Below are 18842 nucleotides of genomic sequence, written 5' to 3' on the forward strand. Positions count from 1 at the left end.
CCCTTCCGGTGGGTTTGGTAATGGAGGGCCTTTGAGGCACTTTTGAGAAGTGGAGGGAGTCCCTGGAATGGGTCTGTGTTTCCCTGGGGTTCCGGGTGGGTGTCTGACTTTGTGGGAGGAGACAATATGTGTGGAAATTGGACGGAGTGTGTCATAGGGAGTTTGTGTAAATGATTCGGATGTAAGTCTGAGCTGGCATGTGTTTACACTGGCACAAACGTTTATGCGTATTTCTGGGAGTTACTGTGTGCACACATGCATATGTGCATATGTGTGTGTGCACGCATATGTGTGTAAGGACTAAGGACGTGTGGGTTTTGTAGATACCGTATGAAGCTGCACTTTGCCCATTTTCCTCCTAGCTGCCACTATTTCCATGTCTCCCACTTGTAGTCTACCCTGTGAGCCAAGATGGCCTGCCCCATTGTTCATCTGGAGGCAGGGCCGTGCCCACTGGATCCAGGATGGCCAGTGATCCAGGCAAACCCTGGCTCGGGGCCTGGAGACACAGAGGGGCAACTGAAAGGCACTCACTGGGTTCCATGGGTGGGATGAAGCCCAGAGCCACCCCACACAGTTATTAGGACCCCAGGATTGGCGCAGGTACAGGGGTTGGAGGGTAAGAAAGACAGAAATAGACATGGGTGTGGCTCTCTTTATGGGTGAGGTGCGCAGGAATGTGAGATTAAGGGATGAGTCTTCTAGGTTTCTGTGATGCTGGTGTTGAGAGGGGAGTGAAAGTGACTCCTCAGGCCTTGGCCACTTGACCATGTCCTTACACCAGCTCCTCTGGTGAGAACCGGAAGAATTCTAGTGACTGAGGCAGCTTCTAGCCACCTGAGCCTTCTCCCTCACTTTATATCTGAGGGCCTATCACACTTTTAAATGTAATTCTTTTTTTATAGATTCTAACAGCATCCCCCTCCTCAGCAGCTCCTCCTCTGGACCAGACACACAAAGCATTCCCTAACCTTGTGTGAGATTGGCACCTAACTCTGCCTGACTTTCTTTTTTCTTTTTTTTTTTTTTCCGTGTCTCCTGAGTTCATTATTTTTCCACTTGCCAACTTTCGAGATCCTGTTTTTCTTCTTAGCATTTGTGTGCCTTGGAATGTCTGTATCCTGGGCTTGGAGCTCCTTGCAGCCAGTTGTGTTAACCCCAGAAGTATTGGTGGTGATGGTGTGGGATGCTGGCAAGTAGAATAGAACGTCCCCTTAGGATTTCCCAGGCTGTAACGCTCTGTGGAAGCAGATCACCAAAACTTTTCTTCCCCAGTCACTGGTGGCTTTAAACAGCTAGCCTTTCAGTTGGCAGTCAAGTGCATAAACCACTGTGCTCCTTAGAAGTATGTTGTTGTTAAGTGTTGCTGAGTCAGTTCTGACTAATAGCAACCCTGTAAAGGGTTTCAAAGGAACCACTGGTGAGTTTGAACTACCGACCTTGCGGTTCAAACCGACCTTTTGATCCAGTGCATAAACCCACAGCACCACACCAGGACTCCTCCTTAAAAGTATAGTCACCTGATTTTTCAATTTAATTATCTAAGACCATGAGTGGGAATTGACTCTGTGGCAGTGAGCTTTGTTTTAGTTAAGGAGAGCCTTTAGTGAGACTTAATGGTACAGTGGTTAAAGCGTTCTGCTGCTAACCAAAAGATCAGAGGTTCTAACCTGCCAGCCACTCCAAGCGAGAAAGATGTGACTGCCTGTTTCTGTAAAGATTTATGGGTGTGGAAACCCTAGGGGGCAGTTTTACCGTCCTACAGGGTCACTATGAGCCGGAATTGCCTCTACAGTAATGTGTGTGTGGAGTGTGTGTGTGCGTGTGTGTGTGTGTGTGTGTGTGTGTATAGTCGTTAAGTACTCATCTGCTAACCAAAAGGTCAGCAGTTCAAACTAACTAGCTGCACACTGGGAAAAAGATGAAGCAGTTTGCTTCCATAAAGGTGACAGCTTTGGGAACCCGATGGGGCAGCTCTACCCTATCCTATAGGGTCACTATGAGACAGAATTGACTTTACCACAACGGATTTGGCTTTGACTTATGGAGCAGCTATAAGCTGACTCTGGAAGCCGATAGTCTCTATAATGCCCAGCCTTTCTAATGGGCACTTGAAAGGTCCGCTGCTGTAATTATAGTCCACACCCTCCCCTTTGTCCACCAAGGAAAGACAACAGCTGTCCCAGGTTGACTCTTGGTCTTCCCTCTGGGTTCAATCCCTCCAACTACAGTAATTCCTAAAATTGAGACTCGCCACCCGGAAGCCGTTTTGTGCCAGGCCCTGAGTGGGGTGTCTCCCCCGCCCCATTTAATCAACAAGTGATTAGGTGAAGGAGAAAGCCCTGGCCTTCCAACTCCAGCCCCAGAGCTCTTCCTTCATAAAGTTCCATTGGCCCCACAGTCTTTCATTCATTCTTCTCAAAGCCCATTTCCTGTCTCACATTCGTTCTTCCCTTACTCCTGAGTGCATTCCCATCTCTGGTTCCCAACTTTTCGGGTTAAGACTTTCCCTCTCAGTTGTCTTCCTTCCTGCCTCTCAGCACCCCTCTCGCTCGACTAGCACGTCTTCCCTGCCCCCCAGTCCTCTCTCCTGACTTGAGGGGGTAGCAGCAGGGCTGCTGTCCTCATAGGACAGGAATGACCCCACGTTGCCACCACAGATGAGCGGGAAGCCGTGCAGAAGAAAACGTTCACCAAGTGGGTGAATTCACACCTGGCCCGGGTGACTTGCCGCGTGGGGGACCTATACAGTGACCTCCGGGATGGACGCAACCTCCTGAGGCTCCTTGAAGTGCTTTCTGGAGAAACGTTGGTGAGCTGGAGCCCCAGGGAGGAGAGGGCACCTGAGAAACAGCATTCGGGGTCATTGCCCTCGGAGGACACGGGCAGCCACAGAACAAAAGCCGTGGCTCCTTCTGCCCTGAGGGTGGCTTCACTGTGAGCGGCTTTGCTGCCTGGATTAAACAGGAGCATTGCTTCGCAGAGACAAGAACAGTGGCCCCATTGAAAACATTTCTTTTCCCACCCACTCTTGGTGCAATTAATTCTCTTGGGAATCTTAATCTGCCCCAAGCTTCACCTGGAACGTCAGCTCCGACTCTACCACCTTGGGCCCGGCCCTGTGCTCTCCCTGTGTTTCGGAGGCAGGTCATGGGGAAGCAAGGCTGGGAACTGAAGAAGAGGTGGCCCATGGTCCCATGTCGTTGTGTCCCCTCTCTCAACAGCCTAAGCCCACTAAGGGCCGCATGCGGATCCACTGTCTAGAGAATGTGGACAAGGCACTGCAGTTCCTGAAGGAGCAGAGAGTGCACTTGGAGAACATGGGCTCCCATGACATTGTGGATGGGAACCACCGCCTGACCCTGGGGCTAGTCTGGACCATCATCCTCCGGTTCCAGGTACTCTCACCCCCAGTGTTGCTCTGAGTGGCTTCTGCTCCACCAGCCTCCGATGTTTCAGTTAGTAGCCGAATACGTTAATTGTCTGCACCCAGGGACACCTCTCTGAACATGTTGTTAAATACCTTTGAGTCAATCCCAACTCATCGCGACCCCATGTGACTCAGTAGGAATGTCCCCTGGTTTTCTTGGCTCTGAGCTTTACTGGCACAGATTGCCAGGTCTTTGTCTCTTGGAGCTTCTTGGGTGGGTTCTGACTGCCGAGTTCCTGGTTCTACCAGGAGTCCCTGCCCCAGGAGTGAGGGCCTGCCTGCTTTCATTCCTTAGATCCAAGACATCAGTGTAGAAACAGAAGACAACAAAGAGAAGAAGTCTGCCAAGGATGCCCTGCTTCTGTGGTGTCAGATGAAGACTGCAGGGTGAGGAAGGACCTGGGGGTAGAAGTAAGGGCTTCCCATGCTGAGTCTGTACAGTGAGGAGGGACTGAGTGTCCAGAAACCACTGCAGAAAACTGACCTTGAGTCCCACACCAGGACTTGACCCTGCTGGGTACCACTGGGTTGATAACTGATGCGTAGCTACCCCATGTGACAGAGCTGCCCCCTAGGCTTTCTCAGTTGTAATCTTTACGGAAGCAGATCACTGGATCTTTCGTTCATGGAGTCACTAGGTAGGTTTGAACCACCATCCTTTTGGTTGCAGCCAAGTGTTAAGAGCTCCTTGCGCCACCAGGGCCCCTTGGGCTTGGCCCAATTTGTTGTTTTCCCCAGCCTCTGTTGTTGTTACTGTTAGCTACTCTCCAGTCATCCACTGACTCATGACAACCCCCTGCACAACAGGACGAATTGCTGTCCTGTCCTTCTCCATCCCATGATTGCTTAGTGATCAGACTGTTGTGATCCAGAGCGTATTCATGGACTGATTTTCAGAAGTCCATCAGACTTTCCTCCTCCCTGTATACAGGTACCCCAATGTCAATGTGCACAACTTCACCACCAGCTGGAGGGACGGACTGGCCTTCAACGCCATCGTGCATAAACACCGGTGAGAAGACAGGGTTCGCCAGCATCTCCGAGCTGCTGAGCCCACCAGCGGCCCAGGGGCATGCCCATGTAGAGCTGTACAACGGTTTCTAGGCGTAAACATGCAGAGAGGCACCAGGACATGGGGGCACAGCGCTGCAGAGGGAACCCGGGGAGGAAAGTGATGGGGTACAGGCTGGGAGTGGGAGCAATGGGCGTGGGATGTCTAGTTCTGGACGATGCTGATGGTGATTTAGAGGAAAAGATAAGAGTGGACATCCTTGTCCTCTTTAGAATCTCACATGCTTGGGGTACCTTCTCTCTTCCCTCCCCTCCCAGACCAGACCTGCTGGATTTTGAGGCCCTGAAGAAGTGTAATGCACACTACAATCTGCAGAATGCTTTCAATCTGGCTGAGAAGGAGCTGGGGCTCACCAAGCTGCTGGATCCTGAAGGTAGGCACAGAGCTGGATAAGGGAGAGGCTGTAGGATGGAGGAAGCTCTGGTGGCTCAGTGGTTTAAGCACTCAACTGCTGGGCTCCTGTAAGGACAACAACCTTGGAAATCCTCTGGGGCAGTCCTTTGTCCTGCAGGGTCAGTATGTGTCAGCATTGACTCCATGGCAATAGGGTTTGCTGTTTTGGGGGTTAGGGTAGAGATAGACCATAGACTAGTGGCTGCCAGGGACTTGGGGACAGAGATGGGAGTATCTGTGAGAATGCCCTGCAATCACATAGTGATGATGGTTATACAATGCTGTGAAAGCCCTATCAAATACTGAATTGCACACTGAAATTATAGAGTTTCTGGTATGTGAATTATATTTCAATACTCCTTGGAAACCCTATACAGGGTCGCTATGAGTCAGAACTGACTCGATGACACTTAACAAGCAATATATATATATGGTGGTGGTTATGTGCTGTGGAGTCGGTTCCAACTCATAGTGACCCTGTGTAGCGTTTCCAAGGCTGTAAATCTTTACAGGAGCAGAGAGCCTCATCTTTCTCCATGGAACCATTGAGAAAGTTTTGAACTGCTGACCTTGGGATTAGCAGCCCAACTCGTAACCACTATGCTACCAGAGCACCATATATATGTGTGTGTTTGTGTAAGTCCTGGTGTGGCACTGTAGGATAAACACTGGACTGCTAATCACAAGGTAGGCAGTTCAAACCCACCAGCCTCTTGGAAAACCCTATACAGGGTTGCTATGAGTCAGAACTGACTTGATGGCACATAACAACAACATATCTATGACAGAAAGAGGCCTGGGACTTGGAATCTACCCAGCACTGCCATGACCTATGTGACTATGTGACCTAGAGCCAACTGCTTGGCCTCTCTGTGGCCAAGAATGTCTTTATCGCTAAGACACGGGGATTTCTGCATGATCTCAAAGGGTCTTACTTAGCCTGCCCTATTGGGGGAATTGAGACGCAATTGGAAGGACACGTACTTCTTTAGCCCACAGCTGGCCCTTGGGTTGAGGTTGGAAACAGAGCTGTGGCCAAGCCCCAAGATGCCTGGATTTCCCAGGCCCATTGCTCTAAACATCTTGGGTTCTGGAAGCTTAGCTTGTGCATTGTGTCTTGCTGCCCTAGAATCAGATGAAATTTTAGACAGCTCCCCAGCCCATAAGTCCACCATCCAACCCCAAGTGGGAATGTAGTTTCTTGCCTTTCCTTCTCAAACAGCTCTTCTTTATCTCCCCTGGAAACCCTGGGTAAGACTTCCCGGGTTTCTGGATTGTGTGTGCTGCTTGGTGGGTCCTTCCCACTTGTAGGGGAGACAGTGAGCTTTTTGGTTGTCATTCTGCTCTGATGGAAGCCTTGGGAAGTGGGGAAAGTGAGCCCAGTTATAAGTGCACTTCCAGGAGGCAGATTTCTACCTACTTCAACCTGACCTGTGGGGTCCTTCTCCTCAGATGTCAATGTGGACCAACCAGATGAGAAATCAATCATCACCTATGTGGCTACATATTACCACTATTTCTCCAAGATGAAGGCGCTGGCCGTGGAAGGCAAAAGAATCGGCAAGGTACTCTCCACTTGGGGGCAGTGGGCATCAAGGCCTAAGGAGGCCTGACCCAGGGGTCTCCCTCTCCTGGAGCAGCCGGACAGGTGAAGCTTCAGGTCCAGGCCTGTCAGTGTGCCCTGTCTGACAGGTGCTGGACCACGCCCTGGAGGCAGAGCGCCTGGTAGAGAAGTACGAGTCTCTGGCCTCGGAGCTCCTCCAGTGGATCGAGCAAACCATCGTGACCCTCAATGACCGACAGCTGGCCAACTCCTTGAGCGGGGTCCAGAACCAGCTGCAATCCTTCAACTCCTACCGCACCGTGGAGAAGCCGCCCAAGTAGGTTTGCCCCCACCCTCCAGGCCACACCCTGATTGGAAGGTCAAACCCAGCAGCTGCTCCTCAGGAGAAAGATGAGGCTTCTGTTCCCATAAAGATTTACAATCTTGGAAACCCTACCTGGGGTCACTATGAGTCAGAATCTACTTGATAGCAGTGGGTTTGGTTTTCAGGAAGAAATTTGGCCATATAGGAGCATTTCCTTTGGCTCAAGAAACCAGAAGCATCCAAATGACATAATGATTCCAAAATATTTTCTTTCACATTTATTTTACTTTTGGTGAAAATACACAGAAAAAACCTGCATCCATTCAACAACTTTTACACATTCTTCCCTTTGTGCCCACAGTCTCCTGGTGGTTATGTGGTGACTTTGTGCCATGGAGTCGATTCTGACTCCTAATAACCCTATGTAGAGTTTCCAAGGCTATAAATCTTTATGGGAACAGAAAGCCACATCTTTCTCCCACAGAGTGGCTGGTAGATTCAAACTGCTGACCGTGTGGTTAGCAGCGCCACGCAAGTTGTTTCACCACTTTTAACTTAGACTCATACTCTCCTAGTCCTCTCATCTATTTTATAGAGTACCATTGTCACTTTGGTCTCATATGTGTAGTGTGTTTTAAGAGAGCGCGATACTCAAGGCATGTATATTTCTTATTCATAGGGCTAGACTGTTGTTTAATCGAACGAAGTTTAGAAGTTTAAAGAGTATCTCATGACAATAGTTTTCTGGGTTCATCGAGTCTCAGTGGGTCCAGAAAGTCTGGAATCTTTTAAAACTTGAAATTCTGTTCCACATTTCTCCCCCCCCCCCTTTTGATCAGAATTCAGCTATCATGCTCATGATCAAATTGTTGGGTAATGGTAGCTGACACCATCCAGTTCTTTTGGTGTCATGACAGAGGAGACTAATTGGATGCAATTAGTCCTGGGTCCAGCTTTGCAAAATCATACTGTGCAGTGGTTGTTAGAATTGATGCAATTCTCTCAGATAAATGATTGGTTGGGGGTGTCTTTGCAACCAATTTCCAGCAGATGGGCAATTGAACCTGACAGGCAGGTCACAACCGGCAGCATGATCGTATTACTAGTGTGGCACTCTGGGTAAATATGCTGGACTGCAAAGTCAGTTTGAACCGCAAGGTTGGCGGTTCAGGCTCACCTCAGAAACCCTATACAGGGTCACTATGGGTTGGAACTGACTCTACAACACTTAACAAAAATAACAAAGGTTCTTAGTTGTTACTGTGTTTTAACCAGGAGTTTTGAAGTGTGGAGTCATTGTTAGACAGTTCTATACAGTATGTGCTAACACTTCTGTCATTTCTTCCATCACTGAGCTTTCTTGGAGTTAATATGTTTAAGTTCCAAAATGAATAAGAATCCAGAAAACATCGGTTTATGTACATTCCAGGGACTGATTTGATGTAAGTCCTTTAACCCAGAAAGTCGTCTTCTGGCCATGGAACAAAGATGCAGCTTCAGAGATGTTTATATAAGAAAAATAAGTCACATTGTTGTTGTTATGTGCCATTGAGTCGGTTCCAACTCATCACGACCCTGTATAAGGTTTCCAAGGAGCAGCTGGTAAGCTTGAGCCACCAACCTTGTGGTTCAAACCAACCTTGCAGTACAGCTCATTAACACACATAATGTCAAAGAAATATGCTTATTGACATGAAAAGATGGTCACATAAAATAAGCAAGAAAGCAGGTTATAAAACTGATTTGTGGACAGCAGAGTAGAGTGTTAAATGCACAGGTTTAAAGTGCTTGAGTTCAAGTCCTAGCTCTGCCACTTAGCAGTTGTGAACCTTGGGCATATTATTTAGTCTCTCTGTACCTCTATTTGGAAAAAGGGGGCTCGGGCAAGACTGTATATAACAGGGAGAATTAAGTGAGTTCACACACATACAGCCCTGAGCAAAAGGTCTGGCACACAGTGAGTGAGTCCTTGGTAGGCCTGATAGGACCCCACCGGAGTAGTACAAAAGGCACTCAGGCTTACGCTGAAGGAGAATGGCCACCACTTCTTTGTAGTTTTTTGTTTTGGTTTGCTTTCCTGGTGTTTTCTAGCTTGTACACAAAAAGCATGCATTGTTTTTATTAGAAAAGCCATCGAGGACACTTGAATTGGAAAAGAGGCTTTGACTTTGACTCTGACTCTTGGTCGGGCCTTCTCCTTCAGGTTCACCGAGAAAGGGAACTTGGAGGTGTTACTCTTCACCACCCAGAGCAAGCTACGGGCCAACAACCAGAAGGTCTACACGCCCCGTGAGGGCCGGCTCATCTCCGACATCAACAAGGTCTGCAGCCACCGGCCCCATCCGTCCCAGGGCCATCTTGGACCTCCACCAGCCCCCCCAGCACCTGAACTTGAACTCCACCACCCCTGCTGCCCACGTGTAACTCACGTGTCCTGCGTGTCTCCCTTTCCCTGCTCATCCCTGTTTCTTCACACTTCCTGTTGTTGGTAGCTGCCATTGAGTTAGCCCCTGACTCCTGATGGGTTGCAGATTGGACATTTGTGATCCCTAGGGTTTTTTCACTGGCTGATTTTTAGGAGCAAATGGAAGTAGGAATGCCTTTTTTCCTAATCTGTGTTAGTATGGGAGCTTCAGCAGCATAGCAACACAAAAGTCCCACTGACAATCAGGTGGTAGTTTTGCATGAGGTGCCCTGACCAGGATTCGAACCCAGGTCTCCCTAATTGAAGGAGAGAATTTTACCACAGAACTACTGCTTTCTTCTCCACGTTAGTACACCTCATAAAATTCGACACCAGGTCCCTTCTTCAACATATCTCCAGCTCACTACCCTTACTTTTATTTTCAGTGGTCACAAACACTGTAAAAATAACAAAAATGAAATTAACTTTCACCCACAATCTTGCCACCACAACAGGTCAAACCCAGTCCCCTGCCCCCTCCAGTCTTTGCCCATAAACATACATTGTTTTCGCATGACTTCCTGGCCCTCAGGACATCAACCCAATGTCTCAAGAATCTGACCGACCACATTCCCCAAATCCACCAGACCGAGTTTTCATGGGCTGTACCACATGTCCCCAGCCCCACCAGTCCCTACCCGCCCTCCCTTCCTGATCCTGACCCCTTCTAGCCCTAATCTTGTACTCACCCCCACAGGCCTGGGAGCGGCTTGAGAAGGCCGAGCATGAGCGAGAGCTAGCCCTGCGCACTGAGCTGATCCGCCAGGAGAAGCTGGAGCAGCTGGCCGCTCGCTTCGACCGCAAGGCTGCCATGCGGGAGACCTGGCTCAGTGAGAACCAGCGCCTCGTGTCCCAGGTACCACGCAAAGGCTCCTGGGATGTCCAGAGTGGCTGGGAGAAATGAGGAGAGACCCTTGTGGATAAGGAGACCCTACGGGCTGGGGCCAGTGAAACAAGAAGTCTGTCAGGGAGATAGGAATTGAGCACAAAATTGCAGGGTAAAGGACTGAAAGCTGGAGCAGGAAGAAAGGTTACTAAGGCCAGGTGGGGTGGTGGGTAAAGAGGAACAGGAAGCTGAGAACCACCTCCTAGAGGGGACCTTCAACAGGAGTGCTTTGGGGACAGGCATGAGCAAAGAGTCTGTCCCTTGGCCCCTAAACCAGCCCTCCCTGAACCCACCCCAGGATAACTTTGGGCTGGAGCTGGCAGCGGTCGAGGCGGCAGTGCGGAAGCATGAGGCCATCGAGACAGACATCGTGGCCTACAGTGGCCGGGTGCAGGCAGTGGATGCTGTGGCCGCGGAGCTGGCGGCCGAGCACTATCACGATATCAAGCGCATCGCCGCCCGGCAGCACAATGTGGCCAGACTCTGGGACTTTCTGCGGCAGATGGTGGCTGCGCGGCGGGGGCGGCTGCTCGTCAACCTGGAGCTGCAGAAGGTGTTTCAGGACCTGCTGTACCTCATGGACTGGACGGAGGAGATGAGGGTATGAAGGGGTGCTGGTGGAAGGTATGGAGGGCAGGCCAGGGCTTGGATGGCTCAGGCGCTATGGACCTATATTCTAAGTGGGAGGAGATTGAAACCCATTGCCTTCCAGTCAGTTCCAACTCATAATGACCCCCAGGACAGGGTAGCACTGCCCCGGAGGCTTTCCAAGCCCGTCAGCTGCCACAACTTTCTCCCATGGAACAGCTGGTGGATTTGAACCACTGACCTTGTGGTTAGCAGTTGAGTAAATGCACCATCAGGATTCTCATGGGTCTCTAACCACGTAGATTTCAATCCAATTCAATTTCAATTCTCTGTAATACCGAGAACTAACTCCATATGATCAACGCTGTAATCATTATAGATGCAGGCTGCCATGTCTTTTAGTTAGCACTGCAACACTAGGCCTCCGGGGAAGGACACTGGAGATGTGATTGGTGGTTGTGTGCCACCAATTCATTTCCGACTCATAGCAACCCTGCATAGGGTTTCTGAGGCTGTAAATCTTTACAAGAGTAGAAAGTCTCATTGTTCTCCCACGGAACGACTCAGATTCGAACTGCTGGCGTTGCGATTAGCAGCCCAGCTCATAACTCTCTGCTTTGCCAACCTTGCTGTTCAAACTGACCTTGTAGTCCAGTGCTTACCTTTCAGCACCAGACCAGGACTTCCAGGATGCTGGAACCGAGCCTCAAAGATAGGGCAACCAAGTTCGTAGGACTCAATCCACGGCCATAGGAGGGAGGCTGGGGTACCAGGAACCTAGCCCCAAGAATGTTACTGTTGTTGGGTGCTGTTGAGTCACTTCCGACTCATAGTGAGTGTGTATAGGGTTTCCGAGGCTGTAAATCCTTCTGAGGCAGAAAGCCTCATCTTTCTCCTGTGGAGCAGACCCACCGCGCTCTCAACAATCGGACGGTAATCATTCTGGGGCTGAGAGGGTGAGTCACAGCAGAGATTCCAGGAGCCAAGTTTAGGAAGAAAGTTATTCCAAGGGAGGGGACTTGAAGACAAGGAGGCCAGGGTGCCAGGGCAGGTGTGTACACCCGGGTATAATAGCTGGAGCCGTCCAGGAAAACAGAGTGAAGTTAGCACACCTGTGTGGTGGAGTTGGCAGACGACACTGACTCGCCATGTGTCCTGGCAGGGTCGGCTGCAGTCCCAGGACCTGGGCAAACACCTGGCCGGGGTAGAGGACCTGCTGCAGCTACACGAGCTGGTGGAGGCTGACATCGCGGTGCAGGCCGAGAGGGTGCGGGCTGTCAGTGCCTCCGCGCTGCGCTTCTGTGACCCGGAGAAAGGTGAGCATGGGGAAGGGCAGATGGATAACACGAAGCACCGGAGCAGCAAGACTGCAAAAACCCAGGACGCAGAGAGAGAGAGTGACAGCAGTTAGACAGGGAGGGAGGAAGTGGGAGGTGGAGTGGAGGTTCCTAGCAGGGGTGGAGGCTGGGGGTCAGCCAGAAGCCTGCGTCCAGCTCTCTATCCCCAACTATGACTTTTACAGAGTACATGCCATGTGACCCTCAGTTGGTGACAGAGCGGGTGACCGCTCTGGAGCAGAGCTACGAGGCGCTGTGTGAACTGGCGGCGGCCAGGCGGGCCCGGCTAGAGGAGTCCCGGCGCCTCTGGCGTTTCCTCTGGGAGGTGGGCGAGGCTGAGGCCTGGGTAAGGGAACAGCAGCACCTGCTAGCCTCAGCAGACACTGGCCGCGACCTGACTGGTGTCCTCCGCCTGCTCAACAAGCACACAGCCCTTCGAGGCGAGATGAGTGGCCGCCTGGGCCCCCTGAAGCTCACTCTGGAGCAGGGCCAGCAGCTGGTGGCCGAGGGCCATCCTGGGGCAGGGCAGGCAGCCGCCCGTGCTGCTGAGCTCCAGGCCCAGTGGGAGCGGCTGGAGGCCCTGGCAGAGGAGAGGGCCCAGCGACTGGCTCAGGCCGCCAGCCTCTACCAGTTCCAGGCAGATGCAAACGACATGGAAGCCTGGCTGGTGGACGCCCTGCGCCTGGTGTCCAGCCCCGAGCTGGGGCACGACGAGTTCTCCACACAAGCCCTGGCCAGGCAGCACCGGGCCTTGGAGGAGGAGATTCGAGGCCACCGGCCAACACTGGATGCCCTGAGAGAGCAGGCTGCAGCTCTACCTCCCGCACTGAGCCTCGCCCCCGAGGTGCAGGGCAGGGTGCCCACCCTGGCGCAGCAGTACGAGGAGCTGCAGGCCCGGGCAGGCGAGCGGGCACGGGCCCTGGAGGCAGCCCTGGCGCTCTACACCATGCTTAGCGAAGCTGGGGCCTGCGGCCTCTGGGTGGAGGAGAAGGAACAGTGGCTGAACGGGCTCGCCCTGCCGGAGCGCCTAGAAGACCTGGAGGTGGTGCAGCAAAGGTAGGCCATGGTGGTCCCACCACCAGGACCACAGTGTGGGGTGGCAGGTTCCACCCCAAACTGCTAGCTCTTGCTAATCCTTTTGAGCCTTCTTAGTTGCCTCCAGCATTCTTTTCAGAGGTGATGCCAAGGCTAACACATTCAACTGCTGACCAAAGGGTTAGAGTTTGGAGTACACCCAAGGTCACCTTGAAAGAAAGGCTTGGTAATCAATTTCTGAAAGATCAGTCATTGAAAACCCTGTGGAGCAGCTTCACTCAGACACACATGGGGGCGCCGTGAGTCAGGGTTGACTCACCAGCAAGTGGTAGTGGTTTTTGTTTTAGTAAAAAATGTTAAACAGGACCAAAAGTGAATTGTGCAAGAAATCCCTGTATACCCACCCCCAGATTTAATACAGCGCACTGGCTCTGTAGATAAGCGCAGGACTGCGAACCACAAAGTTCGAGTCCATCACCTCTATGAGAGAAAGATGAGATTTTCTGCACCCGCAAAGATTTTTAAATGCCCTGGAAACTCCATATAAGGTTGCAGTGAGTCGCAACTCACTCAATGACCTTAACAACAACAGATTCAGTAACTGTGGAGCCTCTTGCTCTGTTTGATTCATTTCTCTTCCTTAAAGCAATCCTCAACACTGTCATTTCACCCCTACATTCTTCAGGATGCATTGTTTCAGAAATAATTGTTGTTGTTGGGTGCCATCGATTCAGTACCGACTCATAGCAACCCTATGCACAGCAGAATGAAACACTGCCCGGTCCTGGGCCAACCTCACAATCGTTGCCACACTTAAACCCGTCGATGCTGCCACTTTGCCAATCCATCTCACTGGGTGTCGTCCTCTTTTTCTCTGCCCCTCCACCTTACCAAACATGATATCCTTCTCCAGCGACTGGTCCCTCCTGACAGTATGTCTGAAGTATGAGAGACGAAGTTTGGCCATCCTGGCCTCCAAGGAGCACTCTGGCTGCACTTGGAAGTCTTAAAAATTCACCCTGGTCTTTTTTAATCTTATGTGTGGACTTAAAACCACTGAAGCTTCGAAATGTTTTAGACAAGAGACGCTGGTTCAAAAACCCACTGCCATTTAGTTGGTTCTAACTCGTAACAGCCCTGAAAACAGAGTAGAACTGCCCGGGTAGGGTTAACTGCTCATAACAATGTTTGGTTTGCAGAATAATACATCTTAAAGTCGTTCAGAAAGGACCTTTGGCTTATAGAATGTAGAGCAAAATGAGCAATTCCTTGGTATCATCTACTGCTCAATCTGTACTGATTTTCCTGGTGGTTTTTAAATGATGTGCTTAGTTTTCAAGATATTCTATTACAGGAGTCTGTAAGTGACAAGCTTTGCACTAACTCCTGCCCGCAGCCTGTTTTTGTAAACGGTGTTTTATTCTAGTACAGCCATGCCCTCTTATGTATATATTGTCTATGACTCCTTTTACGCTACAATAGCAAAGTTGAATAATTAAAACAGTGATCATCTGGCCCACAAAGCCTAAAATAGTTTTTATCTGACCCTTTACAGACCAGGTTTACAGACCTCTGTCCTATTAGATGTAAAATATCCCTCAGGAAGTGTTATACTTCACATCATTAGTGCTTTAACAAATATTGTTTTGCTTATCACTTCATTCTTTGATATTTATTAGTAGAATGGGACCCAGGTAAGCTGCTAAGGGCTAAGTCCCAGGAGGAAAAGAGAGGCTTCATTATGAGTGGGGCCCTATGCCAGGGACTAACTTGACCAGTTGTGCAGCTGTTCCTGACCTTGAACTTTCTCTTTTTGAGTGACTACAGAAATCATTGTTTTCCAGTTTGTTTGGGGGAAAGGTGAGGAATCCATCCTTGACCCACAGATATTATGGATCATGTAGGCTGCAAAGAGCCAAGACTCCCTGTGTATAAGTCTCACGTGGAAGTAGCAGAGTTCTTATGGGCATCCAGGGGAGATGCTTCATGCCGCCACTCATACCCAACTCTTCCACCTCACCAGGTTTGAGACCCTGGAGCCCGAAATGAATGCCCTTGCAGCACGAATCACTGCCGTGAGTGGCATTGCTGATCAGTTGCTAAAGGCCAGCCCTCCAAGCAAGGACAGCATTGTGGACACCCAGAAACTGCTCAACCACAGGTAGGACTGAGGAGGGCAGGGCTGGAGAGCTGAGAACAGGTTAAGCAAGTGGGGATGGCAACTGGAAAAGAATTGTGTCTGTCCTGGAATGGTAGCTAAAAAATGAAAAAGGGACCCCATTTGGAATATGTCAAGGGAAGAGAAATGATGAAAGAGACAAAAGCATGGGCAAGATATTTGAAGAAGCTGGTGACTAGACAGAAGCAATCAAGAGAAGGGGTAGAGGGGGAATGAGTGGGAAATAGCCTCTTTGTATTTTAAAGGATTATTATGTTGTTATTGTTGTTAAATGCCGTCCAGTCGGTTCCAACTCATAGTGACGCTGTATAGGGTTTCCAAGGAGCGGCTGATGAGTTTGAACTGCTGATCCTGTAGTTCTAACCGACCTGGAGGTCGAGTGCTTATCCTGTGGCACCACACCAGGACACAAGAATTGTTATAATATTATGTTTTTAGTGAAGGTTCTGTAACACACCAAATTGGGTTCCCATTTAACAATTTCTCTATGTATTGCTCAATGCCATTGGTTACATTTTTCACAATGTGTAAACATTCTCATTATTTCCATTCATCTAGCTTCCCTGACCCCCTCCCTTGCCTTCTCATCTTTGCTTTTGGGTAAATGTTGACCATTTGGTCTCAATATAGATGACTTCTTAAGGGAGTACTATACTTATAAGGGATATTGCTTCTCTTATACACCAGGTGAAAGGTGACCTCCAACTGTACTTTCAGAAGATAGTTTAAAGGCTGTCTCAGGGGCTCCTCAGTCTCTAGCAGTCCAGAAAATCTGGCCCTTTTTTCTTTGTTTTGTTTAAGAATTTGAGTTTTGCTCTACATTTTTCTCCCATTCTGTTTGGAACCATCTATTGTGTTGCTGCTCAGAATGGTTGTTAGTGGTAACCAGGCATTATCTAGTTTTTCTGGTCCCTAGAGCTATGAGACCATGATTCCTGTAGGCTATTAGTCCTGTATATTAGGGAACAGCATCTATAAAGTAGAAGCATTTTAGCAGTTCTTCAACAAGTTAAAAAATAATTCCACTGCTAGGTACGTATCCCAAAATAATTGAAAACAAGGATTCAGACACTTGTTAGTTTTCATAGCAGCACTTTTCATAACAAGCAGAAGGTAGAAACAACACACATTGTCCACCAGCCAATGAACAGACAAACAGAATGTCACCTTCCATACAGTGGATTATTCTGCAACCTAGGTGAACCCTGATAATATTTGCTAAGTGAAAGAAGAGAGACATAATTATATCATATATAATTTTTATATATATTATATTATATGATTCTATTTCTATGACGTGTCCAGAATAAGGAAATCAGTAGAGAGAGGAAGAGAGCACAGAATCAGGGTTTCCATGGGCTGGGAAGGGAGAATGGGCAATGACTGTTTAATGGGTAAAGCATTGTCTCTTGGGGTGATGAAATGTTCTGAAATGTGACAGTGATGATAGTCGCACAACATTGTGAATATACTAAATGCCATTGAAAACAAGGGAGTGAGAGGTAAGAAGAAAACTTGCCTAAACTGACTTAGGAAGATATAGAAATCCTGGCTAGTCCTATACTGTTCGAGATGATTGAATGAGTGACTTTTATGTTATATGCATTTTAGTACATGGGTAAAATATAGCAAGGCAGAGAGAAGTCAGCAGAAGCTTTCAAATATCCCTGGTCAGGACAGGGAAGCTGAGCAACTCCAAACTCTCCCACTGCCCTTAGGTGGCAACAGTTTCGGGCACTTGCAGATGGCAAGAAGGCAGCACTGACATCCGCCCTGAGCATCCAGAACTACCACTTAGAGTGCACGGAGACCCAGGCCTGGATGAGAGAAAAGACCAAGGTCATTGAGTCCACCCAGGGCCTGGGCAATGACCTGGCTGGGGTGCTGGCACTGCAGCGTAAGCTGGCTGGCACCGAGCGGGACCTGGAGGCCATCGCGGCTCGGGTGGGTGAGCTGACTCAAGAGGCCAATGCCTTGGCTGCTGGCCATCCAGCCCAAGCTCCCGCCATCAAGACCCGTCTTGGAGAGGTGCAAGCTGGCTGGGAAGACCTCAGGGCCACCATGCGGCGTCGAGAGGAGTCGCTGGGTGAGGCACGGCGACTGCAGGACTTCCTGCGTAGCTTGGATGACTTCCAGGCTTGGCTGGGCCGCACACAGACTGCTGTGGCCTCCGAGGAAGGGCCAGCCACCCTGCCCGAAGCAGAAGCCCTACTGGCCCAACACGCAGCCCTGCGGGGAGAGGTGGAACGGGCCCAGAGCGAGTACAGCCGACTGCGGGCCTTGGGTGAGGAGGTGACCCGGGACCAAGCTGATCCCCAGTGCCTCTTCCTACGGCAGCGACTGGAAGCCCTGGGAACCGGCTGGGAGGAGCTGGGCCGCATGTGGGAGAGCCGGCAAGGCCGCCTGGCCCAGGCCCATGGCTTCCAGGGGTTCCTGCGGGATGCTCGCCAGGCTGAGGGCGTGCTCAGCAGCCAGGTGAGAGCCCAGAGAATGGGGGCAAAGTCCCATCCAGGAAGAAGAGGGAAATAGAAACCAGGGGCAACGTGAAGTAAGAGAGTGATGGACTGGGCAGGGGGAAACGTTAGTAGAGTCGTTGAGGAAACACTGGGCCGGAAGAGCATGTTAGAAAAATAAGGAGTGATAGAAAAAAGGGGGAAAAAAGATGTAGATATAACTTGACAAAACCCAGTTAGGAGGAAATAGAAATCCTGGCTTGTCATATAACTATTAAAGAGACAAACCTAATCAATAACTAGAAATACGATGGAACAGGCATTTGTGCTGTTTAAAGTCTTTCAGCCCAGCTCCCTTATAACTTTTTGAGACTCACATATAATAATCAGGTTCCTCTGACCCCTCCATCTTCAGCTAGATGCTCTACCCTGCCACCCCTCCAATTTGCCTCTGCTTCTCAGATGTGTCCTCTGGGTAGGTTCTTTCTGAGTCACTCTGTCCTTCTGCAAGGCCTATTTGGCTCTGAGAAGTAAGCTGTATTATCTCCCCTCCCACCAGGAATATGTTCTGTCTCACACGGAGATGCCAGGGACACTCCAGGCTGCCGATGCCGCCATAAAAAAATTGGAAGATTTCATGAGCACCATGGACGCCAATGGAGAGCGGATCCGTGGGCTCTTGGAGGCTGGGCGTCAGCTGGTATCTGAGGGCAACATTCATGCAGAGAAGATCCAAGAAAAGGCAGACTCTATTGAGAGACGGTATGATGAGAGTAGAGGGCAAATGAGGGGCTGGGAGGGAAATACATGAAACCAGGGCAGCCTCAAAGACGGAGAACGTGGTCTAAACTGACAGATAGAAAGAGGGAGCTGACAAAAAGTAGAGGCAGAAGAACCAAGTGGTTGGAAAGGAGCTAAACCACGGGGCAGAAAGTTGTACCTCTTCCAATAGTAGGGCAAAACGAAGTCTACAGGGGAAGCTGGACACTGGAAAGAGGACTCTTGGGGTACCCTACAATGCTTCTGAGAGGCATTATCCCCATGGTAGGAGGACTGAAGGCTTCTAGGATTAATTAGAAGCACATAACCGACTTCCGCAGCAAGTTGGAGAGTTTTCACCCAGGTCTGTCATTGCAG

The 18842-nt window shown here is 49.9% G+C and overlaps 1 protein-coding gene across 1 annotated transcript in view; it reads left to right on the forward strand.

The window, feature by feature from the left end:
- The window catches only part of SPTBN2 (spectrin, beta, non-erythrocytic 2), a 48851-nt gene that overhangs the window by 6282 nt on the left and 23727 nt on the right, over positions 1-18842 (forward strand). Inside the window, exons 2-16 of the mRNA XM_006860869.1 lie at positions 2661-2812; positions 3225-3398; positions 3726-3817; positions 4362-4442; positions 4760-4875; positions 6348-6460; positions 6588-6775; positions 8967-9084; positions 9925-10083; positions 10412-10714; positions 11864-12017; positions 12224-13094; positions 15097-15234; positions 16971-17727; positions 18265-18467. Of these exons, the coding sequence (XP_006860931.1) occupies positions 2661-2812; positions 3225-3398; positions 3726-3817; positions 4362-4442; positions 4760-4875; positions 6348-6460; positions 6588-6775; positions 8967-9084; positions 9925-10083; positions 10412-10714; positions 11864-12017; positions 12224-13094; positions 15097-15234; positions 16971-17727; positions 18265-18467 (3619 nt within the window). The remainder of the gene's footprint in view (positions 1-2660; positions 2813-3224; positions 3399-3725; positions 3818-4361; positions 4443-4759; positions 4876-6347; positions 6461-6587; positions 6776-8966; positions 9085-9924; positions 10084-10411; positions 10715-11863; positions 12018-12223; positions 13095-15096; positions 15235-16970; positions 17728-18264; positions 18468-18842) is intronic.

This window comes from Chrysochloris asiatica, unplaced genomic scaffold (assembly GCF_000296735.1).
Source record: "Chrysochloris asiatica unplaced genomic scaffold, ChrAsi1.0 scaffold00040, whole genome shotgun sequence".
Classification (NCBI taxonomy): Eukaryota; Metazoa; Chordata; class Mammalia; order Afrosoricida; family Chrysochloridae; genus Chrysochloris; species Chrysochloris asiatica.